This window comes from Loxodonta africana, chromosome 6 (assembly GCF_030014295.1).
Source record: "Loxodonta africana isolate mLoxAfr1 chromosome 6, mLoxAfr1.hap2, whole genome shotgun sequence".
Classification (NCBI taxonomy): Eukaryota; Metazoa; Chordata; class Mammalia; order Proboscidea; family Elephantidae; genus Loxodonta; species Loxodonta africana.
In genome coordinates, this window is record NC_087347.1 from 117,826,014 (window position 1) to 117,848,741 (window position 22,728).

Genomic DNA, 22,728 nt, shown 5'->3' on the forward strand with positions numbered 1-22,728 from the left:
TTACTCTGACTTCCCACAGAAATGCCTTTACTAAGGACTAACATAGCTTTCTGCTCTCAGAACTTAACATTGAGTTTAAAAAAAAAAAAAGACTATTATCTGCACATATTTCTAAACCTGATATGCAGAATAGTGCCTTATGACATAAGAAACTGTAATAAATTTCTCTCAGAGTTCTGAGTTACAAAAATGTTTGCTTTATCCAATGAAGTGAGATAATTTCTTTGAATAGACAATAACCCAAAACCAAACCCAGTGCCGTTGAGTCGATTCCGACTCACAGCGACCCTATAGGACAGATTAGAACTGTCCCATAGAGTTTCCAAGGAGCACCTGGTGGATTCAAACTGCCAACCCTATGGTTAACAGCCGTAGCAGTTAACCACCATGCCACCAGGGTTTCCCTTAATAGACAATAAGCTGTGTAATTTCTTTTTGCCTTGCCTGTCAATGTGCCTAGGGGTAAGGCGTGTGCTCGCCTGAGTAGCTTGCTTTCTTTAGGCTGAAGTTCTTGATATAACCATTCCCTTTCACAGCCACCTCCCTCTTCAACCCATTAACCCTTTCAATTTGGCTCTTATCTTATCACCTTTAACTTTTAGTGTACAGGTGTTTTTTATCACCAGCCATCTCAAATCTCTTTTGGAAATTAGGTAGCATATAATTTACGTATATATATATATATATATATGTATATATATATATATATTTTTAGTCCTGCCTGCTACTAATTTAAAACAATCAGAAATCACAATAGTATAATCCTAATATATGAGCCTTTAAATTATTTCTATTACATATGTAATTATCATATTACAAGTCCCAAAGATTTCTTTTGATTTGTACAGAATATATTCACCAGTTATTACAAAAACAGACTATTTGCAGGGGACAGTGAAAAATGAGCCATGTAATGACTATGAGAAACCAAACCGTGAAGCTGAAAAACCTTATAATAAGGGTAATAAAAATGACACTGTACAGTTTAGTGCTTTAACATGCTCAGAATAAATCTGCATATTAAGGGCTCATATTAAGCAGACCTGTATTAGGTTAAGGAGCCCTGGTAGCGCCATGGTTAAAGCACTCAGCTGCTAACTGAAAGGTCGACATTTTGAACCCACCGGAGAAAGATGTGGCAGTCTGCTTCTGTAAAGGTTTAGAGCCTTGGAAACCCCATGGGGCTGTTCTACTCTGTCCTATAGGGTCGCTGAGTCGGAATCAACTCAACCGCAGTGGGTTTGGTTTGCTGGGTAGGATTAGGTTACTTGCAATGAAAGGTATATAAAATAGCACTAAAATTCACTTTTTAAATTCTAAACTTCAGAATTTTCACTTACTCAGAGAAGTCTCTAATTCCTTAGACACAAACAGTAATGCTTTATTTAATATATATATCATCACTCTATGTGAAATCTTAAGCATATTCTTCAGTTTCTATATTAAAATAAAAGTGAAGCTATCGATAGTATTATAAGAAATTCTATAGAAATGTTTACTAAAATAATATTTGACCACATTTACATGACTTTAACATAGAACTGCAAAAACATTTGTTTGAAAAAAATCAGTAAATACAGTATACTCTTATTTGGGTATTACTAGCCTTTGTGTACATTACAGTGTAAAATGACGATTCAAAATATTGACTGTGAGCCAATCCAAAATTCTGAAGAACTTCCCAAATTACATATATTCATATATATATATATATATACAGATAGTCCCCGACTTACAACAGGTTTTCTCTTTCAGCGACTCCGTCATAAGTCAGTTCTGCCATAAGTCATATACTTCATTTTTCTTTTTTTAGTTTTCATTATCATTGCCTTTTATTATCAGTATCTTTATAAATCCAATCTTTATTTGTCTTTGAGGGATTGGAAATATTACATATAAACTTACAGATTCGATGATATCAGCAAATTGCACACTGTAACACTGTATGTAAGTACATTATTACTAAAGATAAGATGTACCCTGAAACTCCCCAAAAGAGATGGTTGTAAGTGTGGTGTAATTTAACTATAACATAAGTTGGGACTACATATGTGTAGGGGTGTGTGTATATGTATGTGTGCGTATATATATACACACACACATATAGTTTTAACGTTACAGGATTTATTGAGCTCTAATTCTCTGAGGTATAACACGCATTATTAACTTTGATACTCTAATTCCCCAACAATGAGTTTAAAGTCATAATTAAGCAACCTAATAATCTTACACTCAATACGACATTGCTGGTATGTACTGCTGTCTTAAATTCAAGTTCCAAACACATGATAAACAGAAGACCTACCACAAAGCAAAAAAAAAAGCTTATTTTTGCTACTTGAGTTGCATTAAGTTTCCCCACAGTTTTTAGTATGGACTCTTGGTCTTTCACAGCAGGATATGACATGCGTGACAACTTAGCTTCCGATGCATGGCTTGATGGGAGCTGTCGAATCTCCATAATATTACTGAACCTTACGCGAGATTTTTTGGGAGCTTAAAAGAAAAAGTATAGAACAAAATCATTAAATGTTTTCCCCTGTGATCAACAAAGGTCACAAGTTTTAGTTTACTGATAAAAGTTACTACTTAATTGATCTATAACCAGACTTAGAGAATCAAAGAAAACCAGAGTTACATTCTTAAGGGAACAGCTTTGTTCATTTAAAAGAGTTAACAGTAAAAATAGTTTCATCTATAAAAATGTTTTAAAGATTTTAAAATGAGACCAATATTAAAACAAGGCTTCTGCAATTGTGTACAAGCATGATCAACTGATTGAGGATTGTAACAGGTTATTACTTTTAGCATTTATAGTATAACCTTATCTGGGTTTTTCATCACGGATAGCCGATTTATAGGAATTAGCTTCCTGGGCAAGCATGCAGAATGTTCCTCTGTAAGTCCATTCCTTGCAAGGGAATATTATGGGTAGACTGTGCCTTATGTTGAAGCTGGCATTCTTTACTAAATTCACAGAGCCAACAAAATTCCTGTAATTTGCTATCAGAAGACTGTAGGCCCAGTCAATGCCACATGGGGACTTAGCTTCCAATGCTAAGAACTGTTAGGTGAACCCAGTCAACCCACAGGAGCTCTGTATTTTGGGGTGGTGTGAGTAAAGACAAAATTTGCACTTATTCTAAGTTATGACATCCTAAATTTTGCTTACTTTTTTCAGTATCAATATTTGTGCTGTCAGGTTTTTCACTTGGAAGATCATGAAATTTCACAGGAACATACAGAGGTTCACTCTGGAATGTAACAGATACAAATACAATCAGCAACTAAAAGAGCTGGTATATGGGTTAAAATTTAAATGGATGGGAGACACAGATATCACTCAAGGTTTGCTATCCTATATATAAAGCATAAATTTTCCAAAACACATCTTCAAGGCTTAAAAAGGAAATCCAACTGATCTACACAGGTACAATGACAGAAAAGAATCAGTTTACGGGTTAGTAATTTAATAGAACAGCCTTGTCACATTATAACACTTGACTGTCATAAAAACAGACTGCTCAGCTGACACATTACTTCCCATCTCTTTTCACTCTTTCTTTTAACAGATACATATTAAGCCCCTACTCTGTCAGGCATGAGTCGGAACCGACTCGACAGCACTGGGTTTGTTTTGGGTCTGTCAGGCAATGTTCTAGGTCCTAGGGATATAAGAGTGAGTAAGACAAAGTGTCTGTGCTGAATAATCGTATACTCTAAAGCAGAAGGTTGACAATGAACAGAAAATATATGACATGTATTGTATTTGCCTAACTGTTTCCTGTTATTACTTAAGATTCACCTAAAACCAAAAATTCCTTAAAACCTTTATAGGGTTAATAGACTTGGGGGAAAAAAAAAAGCTACCACTTATCAGCTTTTAACTATGTACCAGGTACAAAGTCCTAAGTAGTTAAACATGTATTTATTAGTCCTCACAACAACCTTATCAAACAGGTATTTTAAAAGAACTTTCTAGAAGCTGAGATAGAAAATGACCAAGAGATAGACACAAGAATTAAAACAGGTCTGTCTGTCTGTGCTCTAAAGCTATATTTTTAAGTGTTCTAAATTCATCAACTGTTTTTGCAAAAGGTCTTCAGCCGATCTATATATAAGGCACAACTTTTCCAACTAGGCTGTTTCTTAAATTAATAAAATACGGTTTTTAGTTCTCTGATTTCTCCTGGCATAGAACTCTGCCAATGGAAAAAACTTAGTAAATTAAGAAACTACAGAATTTGAAAATAGAAAAGTCCCTCCATTGTACTAAACACTTCAGTGTCACATTTGGCCTAGAGCAATCTGATGTATACATCTGATAGCTAATAGCAAGAGATAACAGACAAGTGGTTAGAAGAGCTGGCTGCCATCTCAACTATGCCTTCTGCATTAATAAAGACAAGTGATATTAGACTATCCTGTCAACCCTGAAGATCCCAGAGCAAAGAAATGGCATTTTTTTCTAAGCCTCATAAACTCTTCACAGTACCTAGCAACCTATCCTGCATGGTATTGTAGCTCTAAAATAATGAGACAAATAAACAAAAAGCTGGACTGTTGATAAGGTCCCCAAGCCAGTACTTCAGAAATTGGTATTAAATTTTAAAGTAAATTTGAAATTTTTGTCATTATAGAATGCCAAGTTTGGAAAGATGTATTGCCAATAATACATTTTAAAGATGTGTCCTAGGCATGGTCTAAAAGGAACAGATTTTTACATGCTACCTCTGACGGTTAATGTTCTATGTCAATTTGGCGAGGCTATGATTTGGCAGACACTATGTAATGACCTTCCGTTTTATGATCTGATATGAGCAGCCAATCAGCTGAAAGGGAAGTTTCCCTGGGGGTGTGGCCTGCCTCCAGTATATAAATGGATGTTCTGGCAAAGCTTTTTCTCCACCCTGCACTCTTCTGGTCTGACCGCCGGTTCTTGGGACGTAAGCCCACAGCAGTCTCTAGCATGCTGCCTGACCTGCAAGTTTTGGGTTTGTCAGCCCCTGCAACCACATGAGCCAGCAGAGGTCTTCAGCTGGTCACCTGACCCACGGATTTGGGACCTGCCAGCCCCTACAACTGCGTGAGCCATTTCCTTTAAGTAAATTTCTCTCTATAAGCGTTTATCTATGCCTCACTGGTTTAGCTCCTCTAGAGAACTCCGACTAAGACACTATGTCTCCAAGTAGATTATAAATCCTTAAAGCAAGTATGTTAATTACTTCATTTGCTAATTATTGGATAAGAATAGATGTATGTTCTCACACTAGAACGTAAGCTTTATTTCTAGAGCCTAGAACAAGTACCTGGCACATATTAGGTGCTCTAAAAATATTTATGGAATAAATGAACAATCTGCTCATATATTCTCAGTGTCAAGCAAAAATGTTTCTAAATGACAGTAATATAACAACACAAAGTGACTGTCGGTAAGAAACAAAGTATTGTCCTTCACTATTTCCATTCCTCAATTATCCACCCCCTAACCCCATCACTGAATAGCTTACCTCTACGTCCCAGGTATTCCTAAGCAAAGAAAGTACCAAATTACAATTCTCATGGAAGGCAAGCAATAGTTAGCTATAGCTACATCCTAAATAGCTGTGGTGCCATCGAAGCTGTTTCAATCCTCCCTGCCATGGCTCAACCCTACCTGCTCCATTCTTGATGAGACAGGAAACACTTACCAAACAACTATTCACAGTTGTATCCGTCGTGCAAGCAGCGAAATAACCTTCACCATCTGTAAGCTAAATACAGAAAACGGGACATAAAATTCAGTTAAACTCGTTTTACAAAGTAGTACTAGTCAGACAGATCGAAAGAGTAGAACCAGAAATACAGGATAGACCTATAAGAGCATAAAGCCAAAAATCCCAATGTCACTGAGTAGATTCCGACTCATTAGCAAGCCCGTATGACAGAGTAGAACTGCCCCACGAGGTTTCCAAGGCTGTAGTCTTTATGGAAGCAGACTGCCACCTCTTTCTCCCACAGGGCGGCTGGTGGTTCAAACCACCAACCTTTTGGTTAGCAGCCCAGCACATGACCACTGCACCACAAGGGCTATTACTGTGCCAAGTATTCAACCAGATCGGGGAGGTATTATCACTTTAATATTACTGATGAGTGTGGGACAAAGGACTAGATTTGGCCTTTTGTATCTGGTTTCTGAAAACAACCTGAGCAATTAAGGTGCTCTGTTTTCCAAAATAGCCTGGCAAGCAGTGGCTACACATGACCCACACCTGGCCAGCTAACTTCAGGAAGAAAGGGGGCATGATGGGATCATGCATATTCCGATTGGACTGATCATAATTATGCATTAAGGCCTCAATCATGCATATTCATTGAGGTCCCAATGACTAGGGGACTCTGGACCTTGGAGGTCTCCCTTTGGGGCTTCCTGGATTGGTGAGAACATCCATGCATGGGAGAGGGTGCACCATGCACAATGAAAGCCTTGTGCTGAGACCTCTCCCAGACATTGCCAGATATGTCTCTTCGATTGTATGCTTTCTGGTTATAATAAACAGGGAACTAAAACCAAAAACACCCATTGCTGTTGAGTCAATTCTGACTCACAGCAATCCAACAGGACAGAGCAGAACCGCCCCATAGGGTTTCCAAGCATCGGCTGGTGGATTTGAGCTGCTGACCTTTTGATTAGTAGCCCCAGCTCTTAACCACTGCTCCACCAGAGCCCCAAATGGGTAACTAAGTATAGACAATGTTGTCGCTAGGTCCCGACTCATTGGAACCCTACAGGATAGCAGAACTGCCCCATAAGATTTCCTAGCCTGTACTCTTTGCAGGGCCAGATCACCAGGTCTTTTCTCCCACAGAGCCGCTGGATGGCGAACCGCGGACCTTTCGGTTAGCAGTTGAGGACTTAACCATTGCTCCCCCAGGGCTCCTTAAGTATAGGTTATAGTCTCTGTTAATGTTGTGAGTTGTAAAGAGAATTAACGAATCCACAGGGACTGGCAATACCAGGTCAATTTGTGTAGACCCTTCTCTAGGTGGCTGGGTGATAGAGAACGGCTGCAGGGCTGCTGATGAAGAAGGACGGGGTACTTCTAGTTTGTAACCTAGTCCCCAGGGGACCAGAGGGAGAGACAGGGAGGCCAGCTGGTCTGAAATGCAGGAAGTTGTGCAGATTCCTAAGCCTATGGCTACCCCCTGATGACCTGGCCTCAGGTGGCCAGGGATGTTTTGACCCGGCTCAGGAATGGGGTCTGATCTAACTAACCCTGGGTGGTTAGGATCTGAGAGTTTTTGTCATAGAAGTAGCTGGAGACAAGGAATGGAAATGTAGGAAGGTGAAGTCTGAATTCATTTCCAGGTGGGAACTGGATTCATGCTGATCCACGCCACACTGTTAGTGATAAAGGTGGGGTTTGCCCACCTTGCCTCCTTTATAGCGCAGCTGCAGTTTGAGTGTCGTCCTCGCAATGAGGAAATTGAGGCTTAAAGGCCTAATTTAAGTAGCAGAGCCAGGGTTAAAACCCAAGTTAGTCTAAGTTCAAAGTTTATGCCCTTTTCATAAGACAATTGTAACATTTCAGATCAGTAAAGGAAAAACGGGTAGGTTGCCGAGAAAGGCAAATAACATTTAGAATTACATGAAAATAGTTTTTGATCTCAAGAACCCCTGAATGGATCTCAGAGACCAGGTCACACTGTGGAGCCCCTGAATGGATCTCAGGGACCAGATCGCACCATGAGAACCACTGTGCTAGTGCTATATGAGCAAGATTTTACTTAATACAGTTATCCTGCTATCCCCGCTTTATAAAGAAAGTAAGGTCTAGAGAGGTGAAATAACTTGCCCAAGGTCATAAAACTGGCAAATGACAGTGCAAAATTCAAACTCCAGAGCCCATGCTCAATTCCAAAAAAAGAAAAAAACCAAACCTGTTGTCATGGAGTTGATTCTGACTCACAGCAAGACTCCTCCATAGGACAGAGTAGAACTGTCCCATAAGGTTTCCAAGGAGTGGCTCTGGTGGATTCATACTGCTGACCTTTTGGTCAGTAACTAAGGTCAGTAGCTGAGCTCTTAATCACTGTGCCACCAGGGCTCATAAAGAACTGTTATAATATCAGTAAGAAAAAAAAAAAAAAAAAATGGAGTCCATGTAGAAAAATGGACAAGACAGATAGACAACTCACAAAGTAATTCCACTGGCCGACAAATATATTAAAAAGTAAACAGAAGCCATCACACGAATAGACATATGCACACCCATGTTCACTGCAGCATTATTCACATTAGCAAAAAGATGGAAACAATCTAAGTGCTCGTCAACAGATGAATGGATGAACAAATCATGGTACATACACACAATGGAGTACTATGCAATGATTAAGAACAATGAAGAATCCACGAAATACCTCACAACATGGATGAATCTGGACGGCATTATGCTGCGTGAAATAGGTCAATCACAAAAGGTCAAATATTGTATGAACCATTATTATAAAAACCCAAGAAAAGGTTTACACACAGAAAAAAAGCAATCTTTGATGGTTGTGGGTAGGGCGTGGGGGCGAAGAATGACTACATAGTAGACAAGTATCAAGTTTGGTGAAGGGAAATATAACACACAGTATAGGGGAAGTAAGTACAACCCAACCAAAGTCACAGAAGCTTCCTAGACATATTCAAACACCTCGAGGGACTGAGTTACTGGGGCTGAGGGCTGGGGACCATGGTCTCTAGGTCAACTGGCATAACATAGTTCATAAAGAAAATGTTCTACACCCTACTTTGGTGAGTAGCGTTTGGGGTCTTAAAAGCTTGTGAGTGGCCATCTAAGATACATCTGTTGGTCCCAGCATGTTCAGAGCAAAGGATAATGAAGAAAACCAAAGACACAAGGAAAATATTAGTCCAAAGGACTAACAGACCACATGAACCACAGCCTCCACCAGCCTGAGCCCAGAAGAACTAGATGGTGCCCAGCTACCACCACCAATTGCTCTGCCAGGGATGACAATAGAGGGTCCCAGGCTAAGCAGGAGAAAAATGCAGAGCAAAATTCAATTTCACAAAAAAAGACCAGACTTACTGGTCTGACAATGACTGGGGGAAGCCCCAAGACTATGACCCCCGGACACCCTAACTCAGAACTGAAGCCATTCCTGAAGTCCACCTTTCAGCCAAAGATTAGAAAAGAAAAAAAAAAAAGAAAAGATTAGACAGGCCTATAAAATAAACAATAACACATGTGAGGAACGTGCTTCTCAGTTCAAACAAGTATACAAGAGCAAATAAGCAACACCTGCCTAAAAGCAAAAATGAGAAGGCAGGAAGGGACAGGAGAACTAGGCGAATGAACATAGGAAACCTGGGGTGTAAAAAGAAACGGGGAGAGTGCTGACATATTCAGGGATTGCACCCAATGTCACAAAACAATTAGTATATAAGTTTTTGAATGAGAACCTAATGTGTGCTGTAAACGTTCACCTGAAGCACAATAAAATTTGTGTAAAAAGCAACACCTTCCTGGACACATCCAAATACTTTTAGGGACGGAGTAGCTGGGTCTGGGTCTGGGGCAAAAAAGAAAGAAAGGAAAAAAAAAATTCAACACTTAACATTAAAAAATTTATGTAAAAAGTTTTTCATGATATACTTACTATTAATAAGCCCAAAAAGAAGGTTATAAAACAGGACAAAACAGTACAATCACATTTTTGTTAAAACTAAAATACAAATACATAGATGAAAAAGAATGGTTTTTGAATGATAAGAATCACAAGGAGTTATTTTCTTTTTTGTTACTGTGCATTTTCTACCGTAAAAATGGTGTGGTGGCGGGGTCTGACTTCCTCTAACTTCACAAGGGGGAGAGAGAATTAACAGCAGCAGCAGCCCAAAGCTGATTCCTGTGAGGCAGAGGTCAGACATACCTCCTCTTTCCAACCTTTTTATCAATTCTGACACCAGCCATCCTTCTCACAGCACTCTGTACTTCTCTGTTGGATTCGATAATTCCTTGCAATGGCCACACAGAACTCACAGACAATACTCATGCTTATAGGGTTTATTAGGGAATCAACAGGTTACAATTCAGAAATCAGGAACAACTCAAGATACAGTTCTTCAGCCAAGTCAGCTTCTTGGCCATGCCTACAGGCAGGCCTCTCCCTAGCCCTTGGCCTCTTGGCCCTTGGGTTGCTTGGGCCAACCTGGCCTCTGCCCTGCTTGGGCAAGTGTTACAAAGCCTTTTAGCTCCACCAATAAGTGCTCAGAAGCACTTTATTGTGCCAGTAAACCTCAGCCCAGAGGCGTTTAGCTCGCTAGCTTTGTGGGTCGGCAAGCCTAGCTCTGCAGACAAGTCCCTGGAGGCGCCCCACTCTGCCAGCAAGTCTCCTGCCTGAAGGCGCTCAGCTCTCTCACTCTGAGTTAGTGAGCCCACCACACTGTCTCCTGGTTTTGCTGCTGCCAGTTCTCTGCTGCACTTGCTTGCTGCTGCTTCTTATCATCTTGTACCATCTCTGGTGTTACAGTTCCCTGTCTCCTGGGTCTAGGTTCTCAGTGCACCGACCAAAGCATGCGCTCCACTCCCGGCTCTTCTTCTTCGTGGTAGTGAGGTTCCCCCTCTGCTCTGGGATTGACTCTCTTTTAAGCTTAGCGGGATGGCAAAACTGGCCAATCCCCTCATCACGGTTCCATACACCTTATTTGCATGGTCCCACCCCCCCACCAGGGTGCCATGCACCTTATTTGGATTATTAGCAAGCTGTCCAATCCCCTTGGTGGGCCACAAGCACCTTATTTGCATAGTTCCATCCAATCATTTTGTGGAAATTATAAAACCACAGGGAAAAAAGCCATGTAAAAGCAATCCATTGCAGCACATCTACAATGTGCACATATAAATTCACATATAATGTATTCCTACACGTAATACTATAATGTACATACATTTCTATTACGTACATGTACTATTTCTATGAAGTAAAATGTATATATTTATATTTTTCCTAAGTTATATTTGTGTACACATGTAAGTGTATGTTTCTAGGCTTTACCTCATAAACAATTATTGAAAAGTCCCTGATGAAACTCTAATGAGTACCTGTGTACATTCCTCAGGAATATACTCATTAACTAAGACAAGAAGTCTTATTTAAACTTTTTAAAAATAGTACACATAAAAGAATTAATGTGTGACACTTTGTATAGTTTCATTCTCAAAAATTCAAAGTTTCTACTTCTATAAGGAAGATAGATCACTACGTAAATTACTACTTATTTGTACACTGTGAATCAGTAGTTTGTTACCTCAGTGAAAGAATATAATCTGAATATCCATACATCTGAAACATACCCTGAAAACATGCTATTTTCATTTTACTATTTAGTTATTTTGGTTCTATTATCAACTTTTCAACTAATCAAATAATACTTGTCTTTACAACATACAGGGTAATCACATCAGAAGATAAAACGACAATCACACAAAGGCCCCATGACCTGGCCAAGCTGACAGGTATTTCTGGGGTATACAATTCAATCCATGACGTTCCACCCTGTGGTCCCCCAAAACTCATGTTCTTGCCACATGTAAAACATATTCACCCCATCATATCATAGCAAAAGTCTTAAATCAATTCCAAGCCCAAAATCCAAAAATTCCTCTTCATCTGTGAAATCTAGAATACAAAGTTATTCTTGTACTTCGAAAGTACAATAGCAGAACAGGCACAAGCCAGACATTTCCATTACAAACAGGAGAAATTGGAGAGAAAGAAGGCGTAACAGGCACCAAGCAAGTTAGCAGAACACATTACATCAGCCCTCAAGGCCTGAAAATAATCCTCTGTTCTCTAAGACAATTTACACAACAGACCTGCCCTCCAGACTCTAGGTATTGGCCACGCTCTCTGGATTCTAAATGGAGTCCCCTTGGCCCTGGACTTCAGCTCCACCTTTCAGGCTTACTGGGACAGCAACTCTGTTCCCTTGGCTTTATGTGCACCACCCTGCTAGTCCATCTGAGTGGAAACTTCACCCTTAGAAATAACAGAGGCCATGGCTCCACCCATTGAAACCCTTGAGATTACAGCCATACCTTATGAGGCTGAGGAAGCTCGGCTTCTTGTGTTCTTTGTCTCTTTTGCATCTGCTTCCCAGTTTCTTGGCCTCTTGGCTTCTCAGGCCTCATGTCCGCATGTACCCTACTGGGGCAAGTGTTCCAAAGCTCTGTAGCCCCACAGATGAGTGCCTGGAGGCACCCCATTCCGCCAGTAAGCCTCCTGTGCACAGGCACTCAGCTCTCTTGCTCCACCGGTCAGCAAGCCTAGCTCCACCAATAAGTGCCCAGAGGCACCCCGCTCCGCCCGGAAGTCTCCTGCACATGGGCACTCAGCTCTCTCGTTCCATGGGTCAACTCCAACACAGTCTGGTGCCGGTCTCCTGATTCTGCTGCTGCTGGTTCTCTGTCACTAACGCTTCTCTACCGCTGCAGGTTCTCTGCTGCTGCTGGCCCACTTTCGCTGCTGTTCCTCTGTCCACTCACAGCTTAAAAACTGCTTTCAAATTTTAGGTATCTGTTAGAGCAGCACTCCACTCCCGGTACCAAATTCTGCCTTAATTATCTAGTGCTGCTATAATAGAAATACAAGTAGATGGCTTTAACAAAGAGAAGTTCATTCTCTCACAGTCCAGTAGGCTACAAGTCTGAACTCAGTGCACCAGCTCCAGGGGAAGGCTTTCTCTCTCTGTCAGCTCTGAAGCAAGGTCTTTGTGATGCATCAGTCTTCCCTTGGTCTGGGAGCATCTCAGCACAGGAACCTTGGGTCCAAGGGATGCACTCTGCTCCCAGTGGTACTTTGTAGGTGGTATGAGGTCCCCACGTCTTTCTACTCCCTTCTGTCTTTCATATCTCAAAAGAGACTGGCTTAAGACACTACCTAATCTTGTAGACCTCTTCGGTATAGCTAATCCATCTTATTACATCATACTGATAGGATTTACATCAGAAGATAAAATGGTATACAATCATACAAGGGAATCACGACGTAGCCAAGTTGACAGACATTTTTGGGCACACAGTTCAATCCATGACAATACCCATCCATTCTTCCAATGACTAAAGATTCTAGATATTCTTATTCCTTACTTTTCATCATCCTCTCCACATTAACAGATTTTGGCTAATTTAGCAATTCTTAACAACGCAGAGGATGTGATGGCATAAGGGGACAAAAGTAATTACGTACCTTTGATTTCTCATAAGATATTCTGATAACAAGTTGATCAGAAGAATAAATTTAAAAATTTAAACAAAAGTAGGTGTTTCTTATCTCCTGCTGCTTCACTCACTTAACTGAACTTACATCTGACTGCCCTTAAGAAACTAATACATCTTTAAACTTTGAAAAAATACATTCCTTCCACATCAAACACTAAAAATAATTTCCAAAAAACTTACAAAAGCAGCATGCTTTCCTCGAAATCCTCTTGTACACTGTTGTCTCCATGGCTTCCAAATAATAAAGCCCAAGAGGTACAGAACAAACATAGATGTTTTTGCAAAGGTGCTGAAGAATGGTTTGTTGTACTGAGTAAAAACATACTGTGGAGGAAAAAGTTATACAGACAACTGTGAGATGATTTTAAATCTTATTACTCATCTCCAAAAAAATAAGGCCATTACGTGATTTCTTTAATTCCCTTGAAGTTCATTTGGAAGAGCAAGATCAAAAAGGACTAAAAAAAAAAAAAATTTAGATTCACTTCTGAATACTATATTTGTCTTACATACGAAGGATAATATCCCCAAATAAAACAACAACAACCTGCAAAAAAAGTTTTGTTCAGCATTCACTGAAAGCCTACTATGCAATTGGACCTATGCTGGAGGCTAAAGAAGGATAAGATAGGCTTTCCTGTCCTTGAGGAGCTTACTGTCTAGTAAAGGAGACATACATAATGAGAACACAGTGCTATGTGCTGAATACCATAGTAGGGACATAAAGAGTGTCACAGAAGCATCGAAGGCTGACAGATCATTTTGAAGATTATGGAAAAGTTTGCCCAGAGAAGCAATTCTTGAGATGTATCTGAAAGGCTAAATAAGAATTAGCTCCGAATCAAAAGTCCCACTCATAGCAACCTCCAGGACAAATAACTAACTGCCCTATAGGGTTTCCAAGGCTGCAAATCTTTGCAGAAGCAGACTGCCACATCTTTCTCCCACAGAGCGGGCTGGTGGGTCAAATCACCAACCTTGTAGTTAGTGGCCAAGCGTTTTAACCACTGTGCCACCAGGGTTCCTAGAATTAGCCCAAGCAGAGAAAATAGCATTAAAAAAAAAAAAAAAGGAAACAAATCACAAAAGAAGAAAATCGCGTGTAGTTTAAAGTTATTAGGAAGCTACATAAAAACCTATAATGCAAATATCAGTACAAATTCATCATTTTTTTGGTCTCCTTGAAAAAAAACAAAAAACTCTAGTTATGGACACTGAAAAGGCCTAGAAGAAATGATAACCCAAGAGGAATGAGCATCTCTAGGATCTAGATAGAGTTCCTAGATGGTGTAAAGGGTCAAATGCTCAGCTGCTAACCAAAAGGTTAGAGGTACCTTGGAAAAGAAAGGCCTGGCAAAAATCAGCCCTTGAACACTGTATGGAGTATACTTCTACTCTGACACACATGAGGTCACCATGAGTTGGAAATTAACTCACTGGCAACTGGTTTGGTCTTTTTATAGGGATCATCAACTAAACAGAACAGGATAATCATACAAGTAGAAAGAAAAACCAGCTTGCAAACTCAAAATACCCCATTACTGTCAATACGTCGTCAATGAAGACAAAATAAAACTTAACTAAAAGGCAATGATCGTCTAATGTGCCCTTCACAATAACGTTTGAGCCAGCAAACATATAAATGTTCAAGTACCCATCCACATGCTTAACAGTGACCTGTACATGAAAACTCTCATCGCTTTACACTATTTTTCATTGTCCAAAAACAGTCTTGCTTTCTACTGAATGGTGGCAAATTGTTTTGTATCCTGGATGGTTGCTCTACTAGAAAGTAACATTTATAGAGACTAGGATTGAATTTTAAAAACGCCAATAGAAACATCTTCAAATATTAACATAATGTATATATATGAAACAACAAAGAGTATCTCAGTTCCAACTTGAACTGACACTAATTAAATATCAAAGAAAACGAATATTTCAGCAACATTCAAAATACTGCTTTTCCTAAGTATGAAACAGTAATAGCTAGAGATACTATAGATTAACAGTAAAATTATTATTATAATGTACCATCATTCCTAGAAAAGAATTACATACCGAAGTAAGTTCAGAGGACGCCACCCATATGACATCAACAAGTAGGAGAATAACAATCCCAAGGGCCATTCGCCTGCGCTGAGTGAAACCACTGCTCTGGGAATTCATTCGGTTCATGATAAATACACACACCATTTGTAGTCTGTTTTTTAGAAAATACAGATCACATAAGAGATGATTTTGGACAAATAACCTTACAAAAAAGAGAAAATTAACATAACAGAAACAAATGGCATTTATTATGAAAACCACACAGTAAATAAAAGATGTGGAACGTACCTGATTTTAAAGGCTTTTCTGAGGTCTTCAAAAGTAATACCTGGAAACGTGGCAGATATGAGCCTAAAAGGAGGTGAAGAACTCAGCGCACCTAAAAATAACAAAGGGGTGCTTATGAAAACATCAACGTTCCAAACAAGATTTATCACATCTTTTTTACTCTTCACCTTCAAAATGAAAGCAAATGAGGAAAAAACACTAAAATGTATTAAATATAATTGGACACTTTTCTCTATCTAGACTTTCGTGCTATCTATCCACTGCATACTTCAGATTATGGTCTGAAAAGTGCCTGGCGCAGGAAAAAAAGCAATAGTGAACATACGGCGTATGTAAGAATAGTTTATTACTGGAAAATAGCTCCTCAGAATTTCAAAAATACAGAACACCATTTGCCTCTCCCTCCAGAGGAATCCACCCTAGTGACAGTGTCTAGACAGGCGCCTGTTTCTAAAAGTGCCTTTTCTGTCCCTGGAGTGGAATTTGATTATTTGGCAGGAAGTGATTTGTTGTAGGTCTTGGGGCACCTTTCCGGTCATCTCTCGTGGTAAAGAAAAGGATCCTTCACGCTCCCCCAACCACCCCTGTCACTGTGCCTAGTTATTTTAGATCAAAACAGTAACTCACGAGGAGTAAGGAGAGGAAACAGCTGTTAAAGGGACTCCTCCTACTGTATGGGGTGGGAGGAGCGGTAAAAAAGTTAAGTCCGTGACGCCTTTCCAGACAGGGTCGGCGACCTCCAGGGAGACGACAGTAGTACTCGCTGGCTGCTTCCTCAATGCCCGAGTCTGGACGGGTCTAGGGCGCCCCTGTCAGCCGCCCCCTCACGCCGCCCCTCGAGACCGTCCCCATCTCGGTCAGGGCACTGCGGCTGCCACCAAGGGCTGGAGGTAGGGCTGTTCGCAGGGACTCGGCCCCGGCTTTGGCTCCGGGTGATCTGGGGCCTCCCCTGCCTGCCTACCTGGCCTTCCTGCCCCGCGATGGCGTCGTGGCGGCACCATGAGCAGACCCGGCCCGGCCCCACCGCCGCCCAGCGCCGCGGCCGCGGCCTCACAGATCCGTCGCCGCGTCCGGCATTGCGGCGCCTTGGAGGCCGAGCCCCTGAAGCCGAGATGCCCCTCGGAGCTAGGTCGCTGACGCCACCCGGCTCCACTCGGCCCGGGAGGGCGGGGAGCGGGCGGGCGAGGGGAAGGGACCGCACAGGCAGCGATGGCCGCGGAGGCCCGGAGCTCGGCCCTGACATCGGCCCCGCCTCCGGCCGGCCGGGCCCGCGGCCCCGCCTCGCATCCTGACGCCAGCGGCGCGCCGATTACATCACGGCGGCGCGACGGCGGGCGGTGCGGGGTGCGTTTCCAGGGCAACGCGGTTGCACGGAGCCGTAGAGAGACAGTGCTGCCGGGGACGAGGGAGAGAAGGGATGAAAGGCTGCAAGGCGAGATAGGGGAAGAAGAGGGAAGCAGGCGTGAGTCGCTGCGGCGGAAGGAAGGATGAGGGAAGTGTCCAAGCCACCAGACGGCCCCGCCCTGAAACGAAAGTTAGCAAGTCCATTTCATACAAAGGTTAGCCACCAAAACTTTCGATGTCCCTTTCTCCAGAATTTGCTCCAAAAGAGGACCGACAAGCAAAGTGGCTTGGGAGTACTTTTGCTTCCCGAGCCTTTTGCATATAAACTACATATTCTGCAAGTTACAGGCTGTGAGTTGGGGCACGCTACCGCTTGACCGTTTTACCGCTTGACCCTCGGTTTTCGCATCTGGGAAATAAGTATGATAGCTCCTGCCTCCTCTGGTTATTTTGTGTATATGCCAGGGTTACATGAGTTCACAAATGCGAAGGGTTTAGATCAATTCATGTCACATAATAAAAACTACATAAGCGATAGCAATTGTTAAGTTGCATAGATCTTAAATATCTTTTTGAATATCCCATAAGAAAAAAAGCCTGACCAACATCCTGATTTGTGTTTAGAAAACAAAAACGATACTAAATAGTCCTGAGATAAGCGTTGTCAATCACCAGTGCGTTTTTAACATCTTGATCCGGTGGACCGAAAGAATTAAATTTTATTACACTAATAGTGCGTCCTTTAGATTTTCTTTCTTTCTTTTTTTCCCCTTAACCCTTGTAATATATTTATTTGGTTCCTGGGCTTTTAACAAAAAGGTCGGAGTTTCAAGTAAACCCAGAGGCACCTTTGGAAGAAAGGCCTGGCGATCTACTTCCGAAAAATCAGCCACTGAAATCCCTAAGGAGCACAGTTCTACTAAGGCACACGTGAGGTCACCAGAAGTCAGAGTCGACTCAATAACTGGTAATATAAGTTTGCTGAGGGTTGGTCGGCCAGGCTAGGCTCAGCTGGGTAGCTATGCCTCCTGCTAGAGAGCCTGCTTGTCTTGGCTCCTCACTGAGACTTGGGCTCACATCTGCTCTACCTATGTTCATTCTGGAACCCAGGATGATGGGGTGGCAGCTATCCAAGGGAAACTCAGTGTCAGAGGTGCCAGCTGGTCCACTCTTGTAAAATAATTTAACTAAAAAAATCATTTCATTTTAGGAAAAAATATTTTGAAATAATGGGCTATGAATAATGAAGATATGGCCGCAATCAGGAAGGTGGCATCTTTAGGTGATCTTGTCTACAGTTAGGGACATGATTTGACCATCCACGGAGTCAACTCTACATTGGATGGGATTGTCTCCTCCTCTCGTTTGTGTCTCTGCCAAAACTGGGCCGTGGTCCATAGTTTCTTTACAGACGAAGCAGCCACTAAGTGGTGGCCTTGGAAACCCCAAGAGCCAGCAGATCTGGGACCTGGTCCTGGTTGGCATTGGGTAACTCACTTTACTTCTCTGAGCTGAACTTCCCGTGTCTCAAAGGAGACTGAAAATCCTTTTTGCTCTGTGAATATTAAAGTGCCACCAAAACTCTCAGCATTAACATAAACTGATTTAAAAAAACCAAACCAAACCCACTGCTGTCAAGTCTATTCTGACTCATAGTGACCCTATAGGACAGAGTGGAACTGCCCCATAGAGGTTCCAGGGAGTGCCTGGTGGATTTCAACTGCTGACCTCTTGGTTAGCAGCCGTAGCACTTAACCACTACGCCACCAGGGTTTCCTAAGCTGATTTAGAGTCTCTATTTCACTGCCCACTTAATGAGGGGAAAAAAAAAACTGGAAAGAAATTATCCTTGAGGTTGTTGAGGGTTTACCCTGAAGCTTACTCCTCCTGGGGCCCTGGTGGCACCGTGCGGTGGTTGTCTCAGCTGCTAAAAGGTCAGCGGTTCGAATCCATCATCCGCTCCTTAGGCAGTTGTTCTCTGTCCTGTAGGGTCGCTATGAGTCGGAATCAACTCGATGGCAATGGGTTTGGTGTGGCTTTTGGTTTTATTCCTCCTAGAGCTAAGGTGTCTGTTTAGTGATAAAAGTCTCTTGTTTTACTGGAATTGAATATATATTCTAATGATTAATAAAATACCAGTGAACATGTTTTGTATTGATCCAATCCATTTCTAATAAACTATTCATTAGCGTCAAGCGCCTTAAAATAAAACATTCAGAAACCTATCATGCAGAGTAGAAAAACCTTAACCATCTATTTGAAATTGATACTTAAGGAAAATGTGGTTACAGACGTTAACCAAATTATTCCAAAAGAAGCCTGATTCTTTTAATAACATTCTTTAGTCATCAGGTTAATAACATGCTTAAGAACTTTTTATGGTACATGTATGATATGTGTACTGAAAAGCCAATAACACTATGAATATCAGGATCTAGAAAGAAAACTTGTTCTAATTCTTAACCTGCTTGCAATTTGTTATCTAATCTTGAGGATTATCCTAATATCTACTCTCTGTTATCCGTTATCTGTTTCTTAAGTGAAATAAGGAAATGATAGTACTTTGTAAATGTATGTAAATGTAAGACACCGTTGTTACCAACTGTCTCCAGAGCTTCTGCTAAAGGACTGTGCTGTAGTATTTTTGTCAATTAATAAAGTAATTCTAGGCAGACTTGTCTTCAATAGGCCAGGTAGCTGTCTTCCAAATTTCTTGATATAGAGGAGTGAGTGCTCCCAGCGCTGCATCCCTTGGTTGAAGCATCTCAGTTGGTATTCCATCAATTCTCGGAGACTTCTTCTTCACCAGTACCTTCAGTGTGGCTTGGACTTCTTCCTTCAGTACCATCAGTTCTGGATCATATGATGCCTCCTGAAATTGTTGAATGTCAACCAGTTCTTTTTGGTACAGTAACTTTGTGTATCCTTTCTGTCTTCTTTTGATGCTTCCTATGTCATTTAATTTTTTGCCTATAGAATCCTTCCTTATTGCAACTCAAGGCTGGAATTTTATCTTCAGTTCCTTCAGCTTGAGAAATGCCAAGCGTCTTCTTCCCTTTTGGTTTCCTAACTCCAGGTCTTTGCACATTTTATTATAATACTTTGTCTTCTTGAGCCCCCCTTTGAAATCTCTCTCTTTTACATCATCATTTCTTCCACTCGTTTTAGCTACTCTACATTCTAGAGCAAGTTTGTGAGTCTCTTCTGACATTCATTTGGTCTTTTTTTCTTTTCTATCTTTTTAATGATCTTGCTTTCTCCACGTATATCCTTGATGTCATCCCTCAACTCGTCTGCTATTTCGTCATTAGTGTTCAGTCCCTCCAGTCTATTCTTGAGATGGTCTCTAAATTCAGGTGGGATATACTCAAAGTCATACTTTGGCTCTCACGGACTTGTTTTAATTTTCTAGCCAACTGAAAGAGATCCATATTCATGCCTGTGGTGCAGTGAATTACTTATATGGCCCTTCTAGCTATAGTCTTATAACTGTCACCAGAAGATTGGGTGGAACTATATAAATAAGTTGCTTGTGGCCCACCAAAGGGACTGAATAGCTTGTTAATAATACAAATAAGGTATATGGCACCCTCATGTGAATGGGATCATACAAATAAGGTGTATGGAACCCTAATGAGGGGACTGGTTAGTTTTGCCAATCTGCTAGGCTTAAAAGAGAGCCAGTTCCAAACCAGAGGGGAGAAACTTACTACCGCCAAGAAAGAAGAGACAGGAGCAGAGCACATCCTTTGGACCTGGGGTCTCTGCACTGGGAACCTCCTAGGCAGGACACAGAGAGCTGTAACACCAGAGATGGAGAGAGACTACAAGAAGCAGAGGCAGAGAAACAGCGGCAGCAAATATACCAGAACCAGGAGACTGGCAGGAGATGGTGCAGTGGGCTTCCTGGCCCACAGAGCAGTAAAGCTGAGCAGCCTTCCATCAGGAGGCTTGTCAGCAGAGTGAGGTGCCTCTGGGCACTTGGCAGAGCTAGGCTCACTGACCCATAGACTAGAGAGCTGAGTGCCTTCAGGCCAAGGCTTACTGGCTGAGTTAGATACCTCTGGGCACTTGTCAGCAGAGCTAAAGAGCTTTGTAACTCTTGCCAGAACAGGGCAGGGGCTGGGCTGGCCCAAAAGCCCTAGGGCAAGGGAGAGGTCTGACAAAGAACTGTATCCTGAGCCCTTCCTGATCCTGAATTACAGCCTGTTACTTCTGTAATAAACCCCATAATCATGAACATTGTGTGAGTTCTGTGTGGCCATTACAACCAATTATCAAACCCAGCAGAGAAGTAAAGAGTGCCATGGGAGGGACTGCTTAGTGTCAGCATTGGTAAAAAGATTGGAGAGAGGAGGCGTGTCTGACCTCCCCTCATAGGAATCAGCCTTGGGCTGTTGATCTGGATTCTTCCTCCCCCTTGTGAAATTAGAGGAAGTCAGACACCACCATGCCATTGTTACAGTGCCCATGCCAATGAAAGATGATCCAACAGAATATAGACATTATCTAACAATATCATTAATATCACATGCAAGTAAACTTTTGCTGAAGATAATTCAAAAACAGTTGCAGCAGTACATAAACAGGGAACTGCCAGAAATTCAAGTAGCTTCTGAAGAGTATATGGAACAAGGGACACCATTGCTGATGTCAGATGGATGTTGGCTGAAAGCAGAGAACACCAGAAAGGTGTTTACCTGTGTTTTATTGAATATGCAAAGGCATTCAACTGTATGGATTATAACAAATTACGGCTAACATTGCGAAGAACGGGAATTCCAGAACATTTAATTGTGCTCATGTGGGACCTATACGTAGACCAAAAGACAGTCATTAGAACAGAACAAAAGGATACTGCATGTTTTAAAATCAGAAAAGGTGTGCATCAGGGTTGTATCCTTTCACTGTACTTATTCAATCTATATGCTGAGCAAATAATCCCAGAATCTGGACTATTTGAAGAAGATTGAAGCATCAGAATTGGAGGAAGACTCATTTAACAACCTGCCATAGGAGATGACACAGCCTTGCTTGCTGAAAGTAAAGAGGACTTGAAGCAGTTCATAGTGAAGACCAAAGACTACAGCCCTCAGTATGAATTACACTTCAACATAAAGAAAACAAAAATCTTCGAATGCACACACAGACACAAAACCAAACCCAACTGCTGTTGAGTCAATCCCGACTTACAGCAGCCCTATAGGACAGAAGAACTGCCCCATAGGGTTTCCAAAGCTGTAATTTTTAACACGTGTGGACACGTTATCAGGAGGGACCAGTCCCTGGAGAAGGACATCATGCTTGGTAAAACAGAGGGTCAGTGAAAAAGAGGAAGACCTTCAATGAGATGGATTGAGAAATTGACACTGTGGCTGCAACAATGGGGTGATTGTGAGGATGACACAGGACCGGGAAGTGTTCCATTCTGTTGTATATAGGGTCAGAATGAATCAGAACCGACTTGACGGGACCTAACAGCAACATACATATATGTACGGGCATTTATTTAAAAAAGACCTCTTGTGAATTTGAACCTTCATTTTATGGTACAAATCATATGCTTATAGTGGAAGTTATAAACTTGGGGGATTCTGAGGGATCTGAAATATTAAGGGTTTATTGTATACAGGAAACACTGGTGGTGTAGTAGTTAAGAGCAACAGCTGCTAACCCAAAGGTCGGCAGTTCAGATCCACCAGGCGTTCCTTGGACACCCTATGGGGCAGTTCTACTCTGTCCTACAGGGTCTCTATGAGTCAGAATCGACTCA

At 41.5% G+C, this 22,728-nt stretch overlaps 1 protein-coding gene across 7 annotated transcripts in view; it reads right to left on the bottom strand.

Annotated features, from left to right (window-relative positions):
- The window catches only part of SLC35F5 (solute carrier family 35 member F5), a 62,172-nt gene extending 45,378 nt beyond the window's left edge, over window positions 1–16,794 (bottom strand). For 2 of the 7 annotated variants that reach the window (XR_010322338.1, XM_064287276.1), the window contains exons 1-7: window positions 16,573–16,788; window positions 15,612–15,702; window positions 15,333–15,474; window positions 13,452–13,595; window positions 5,691–5,753; window positions 3,173–3,254; window positions 2,306–2,496 (exon numbers count right to left, since the gene is read on the bottom strand). Coding sequence is in view for 6 of the 7 variants with exons in the window: in XM_064287276.1 (XP_064143346.1) it covers window positions 2,306–2,496; window positions 3,173–3,254; window positions 5,691–5,753; window positions 13,452–13,595; window positions 15,333–15,474; window positions 15,612–15,702; window positions 16,573–16,612 (753 nt within the window). In the remaining variant the exon portion in view is untranslated. Of the gene's footprint in view, window positions 1–2,305; window positions 2,497–3,172; window positions 3,255–5,690; window positions 5,754–13,451; window positions 13,596–15,332; window positions 15,475–15,611; window positions 15,703–16,238; window positions 16,546–16,572 lie in introns of those variants that run through there. The other 5 variants (XM_003405870.4, XM_010586352.3, XM_010586351.3 and 2 more) reach the window with 4 other exon arrangements.
- Between the last annotated feature and the right edge of the window lie 5,934 nt (window positions 16,795–22,728).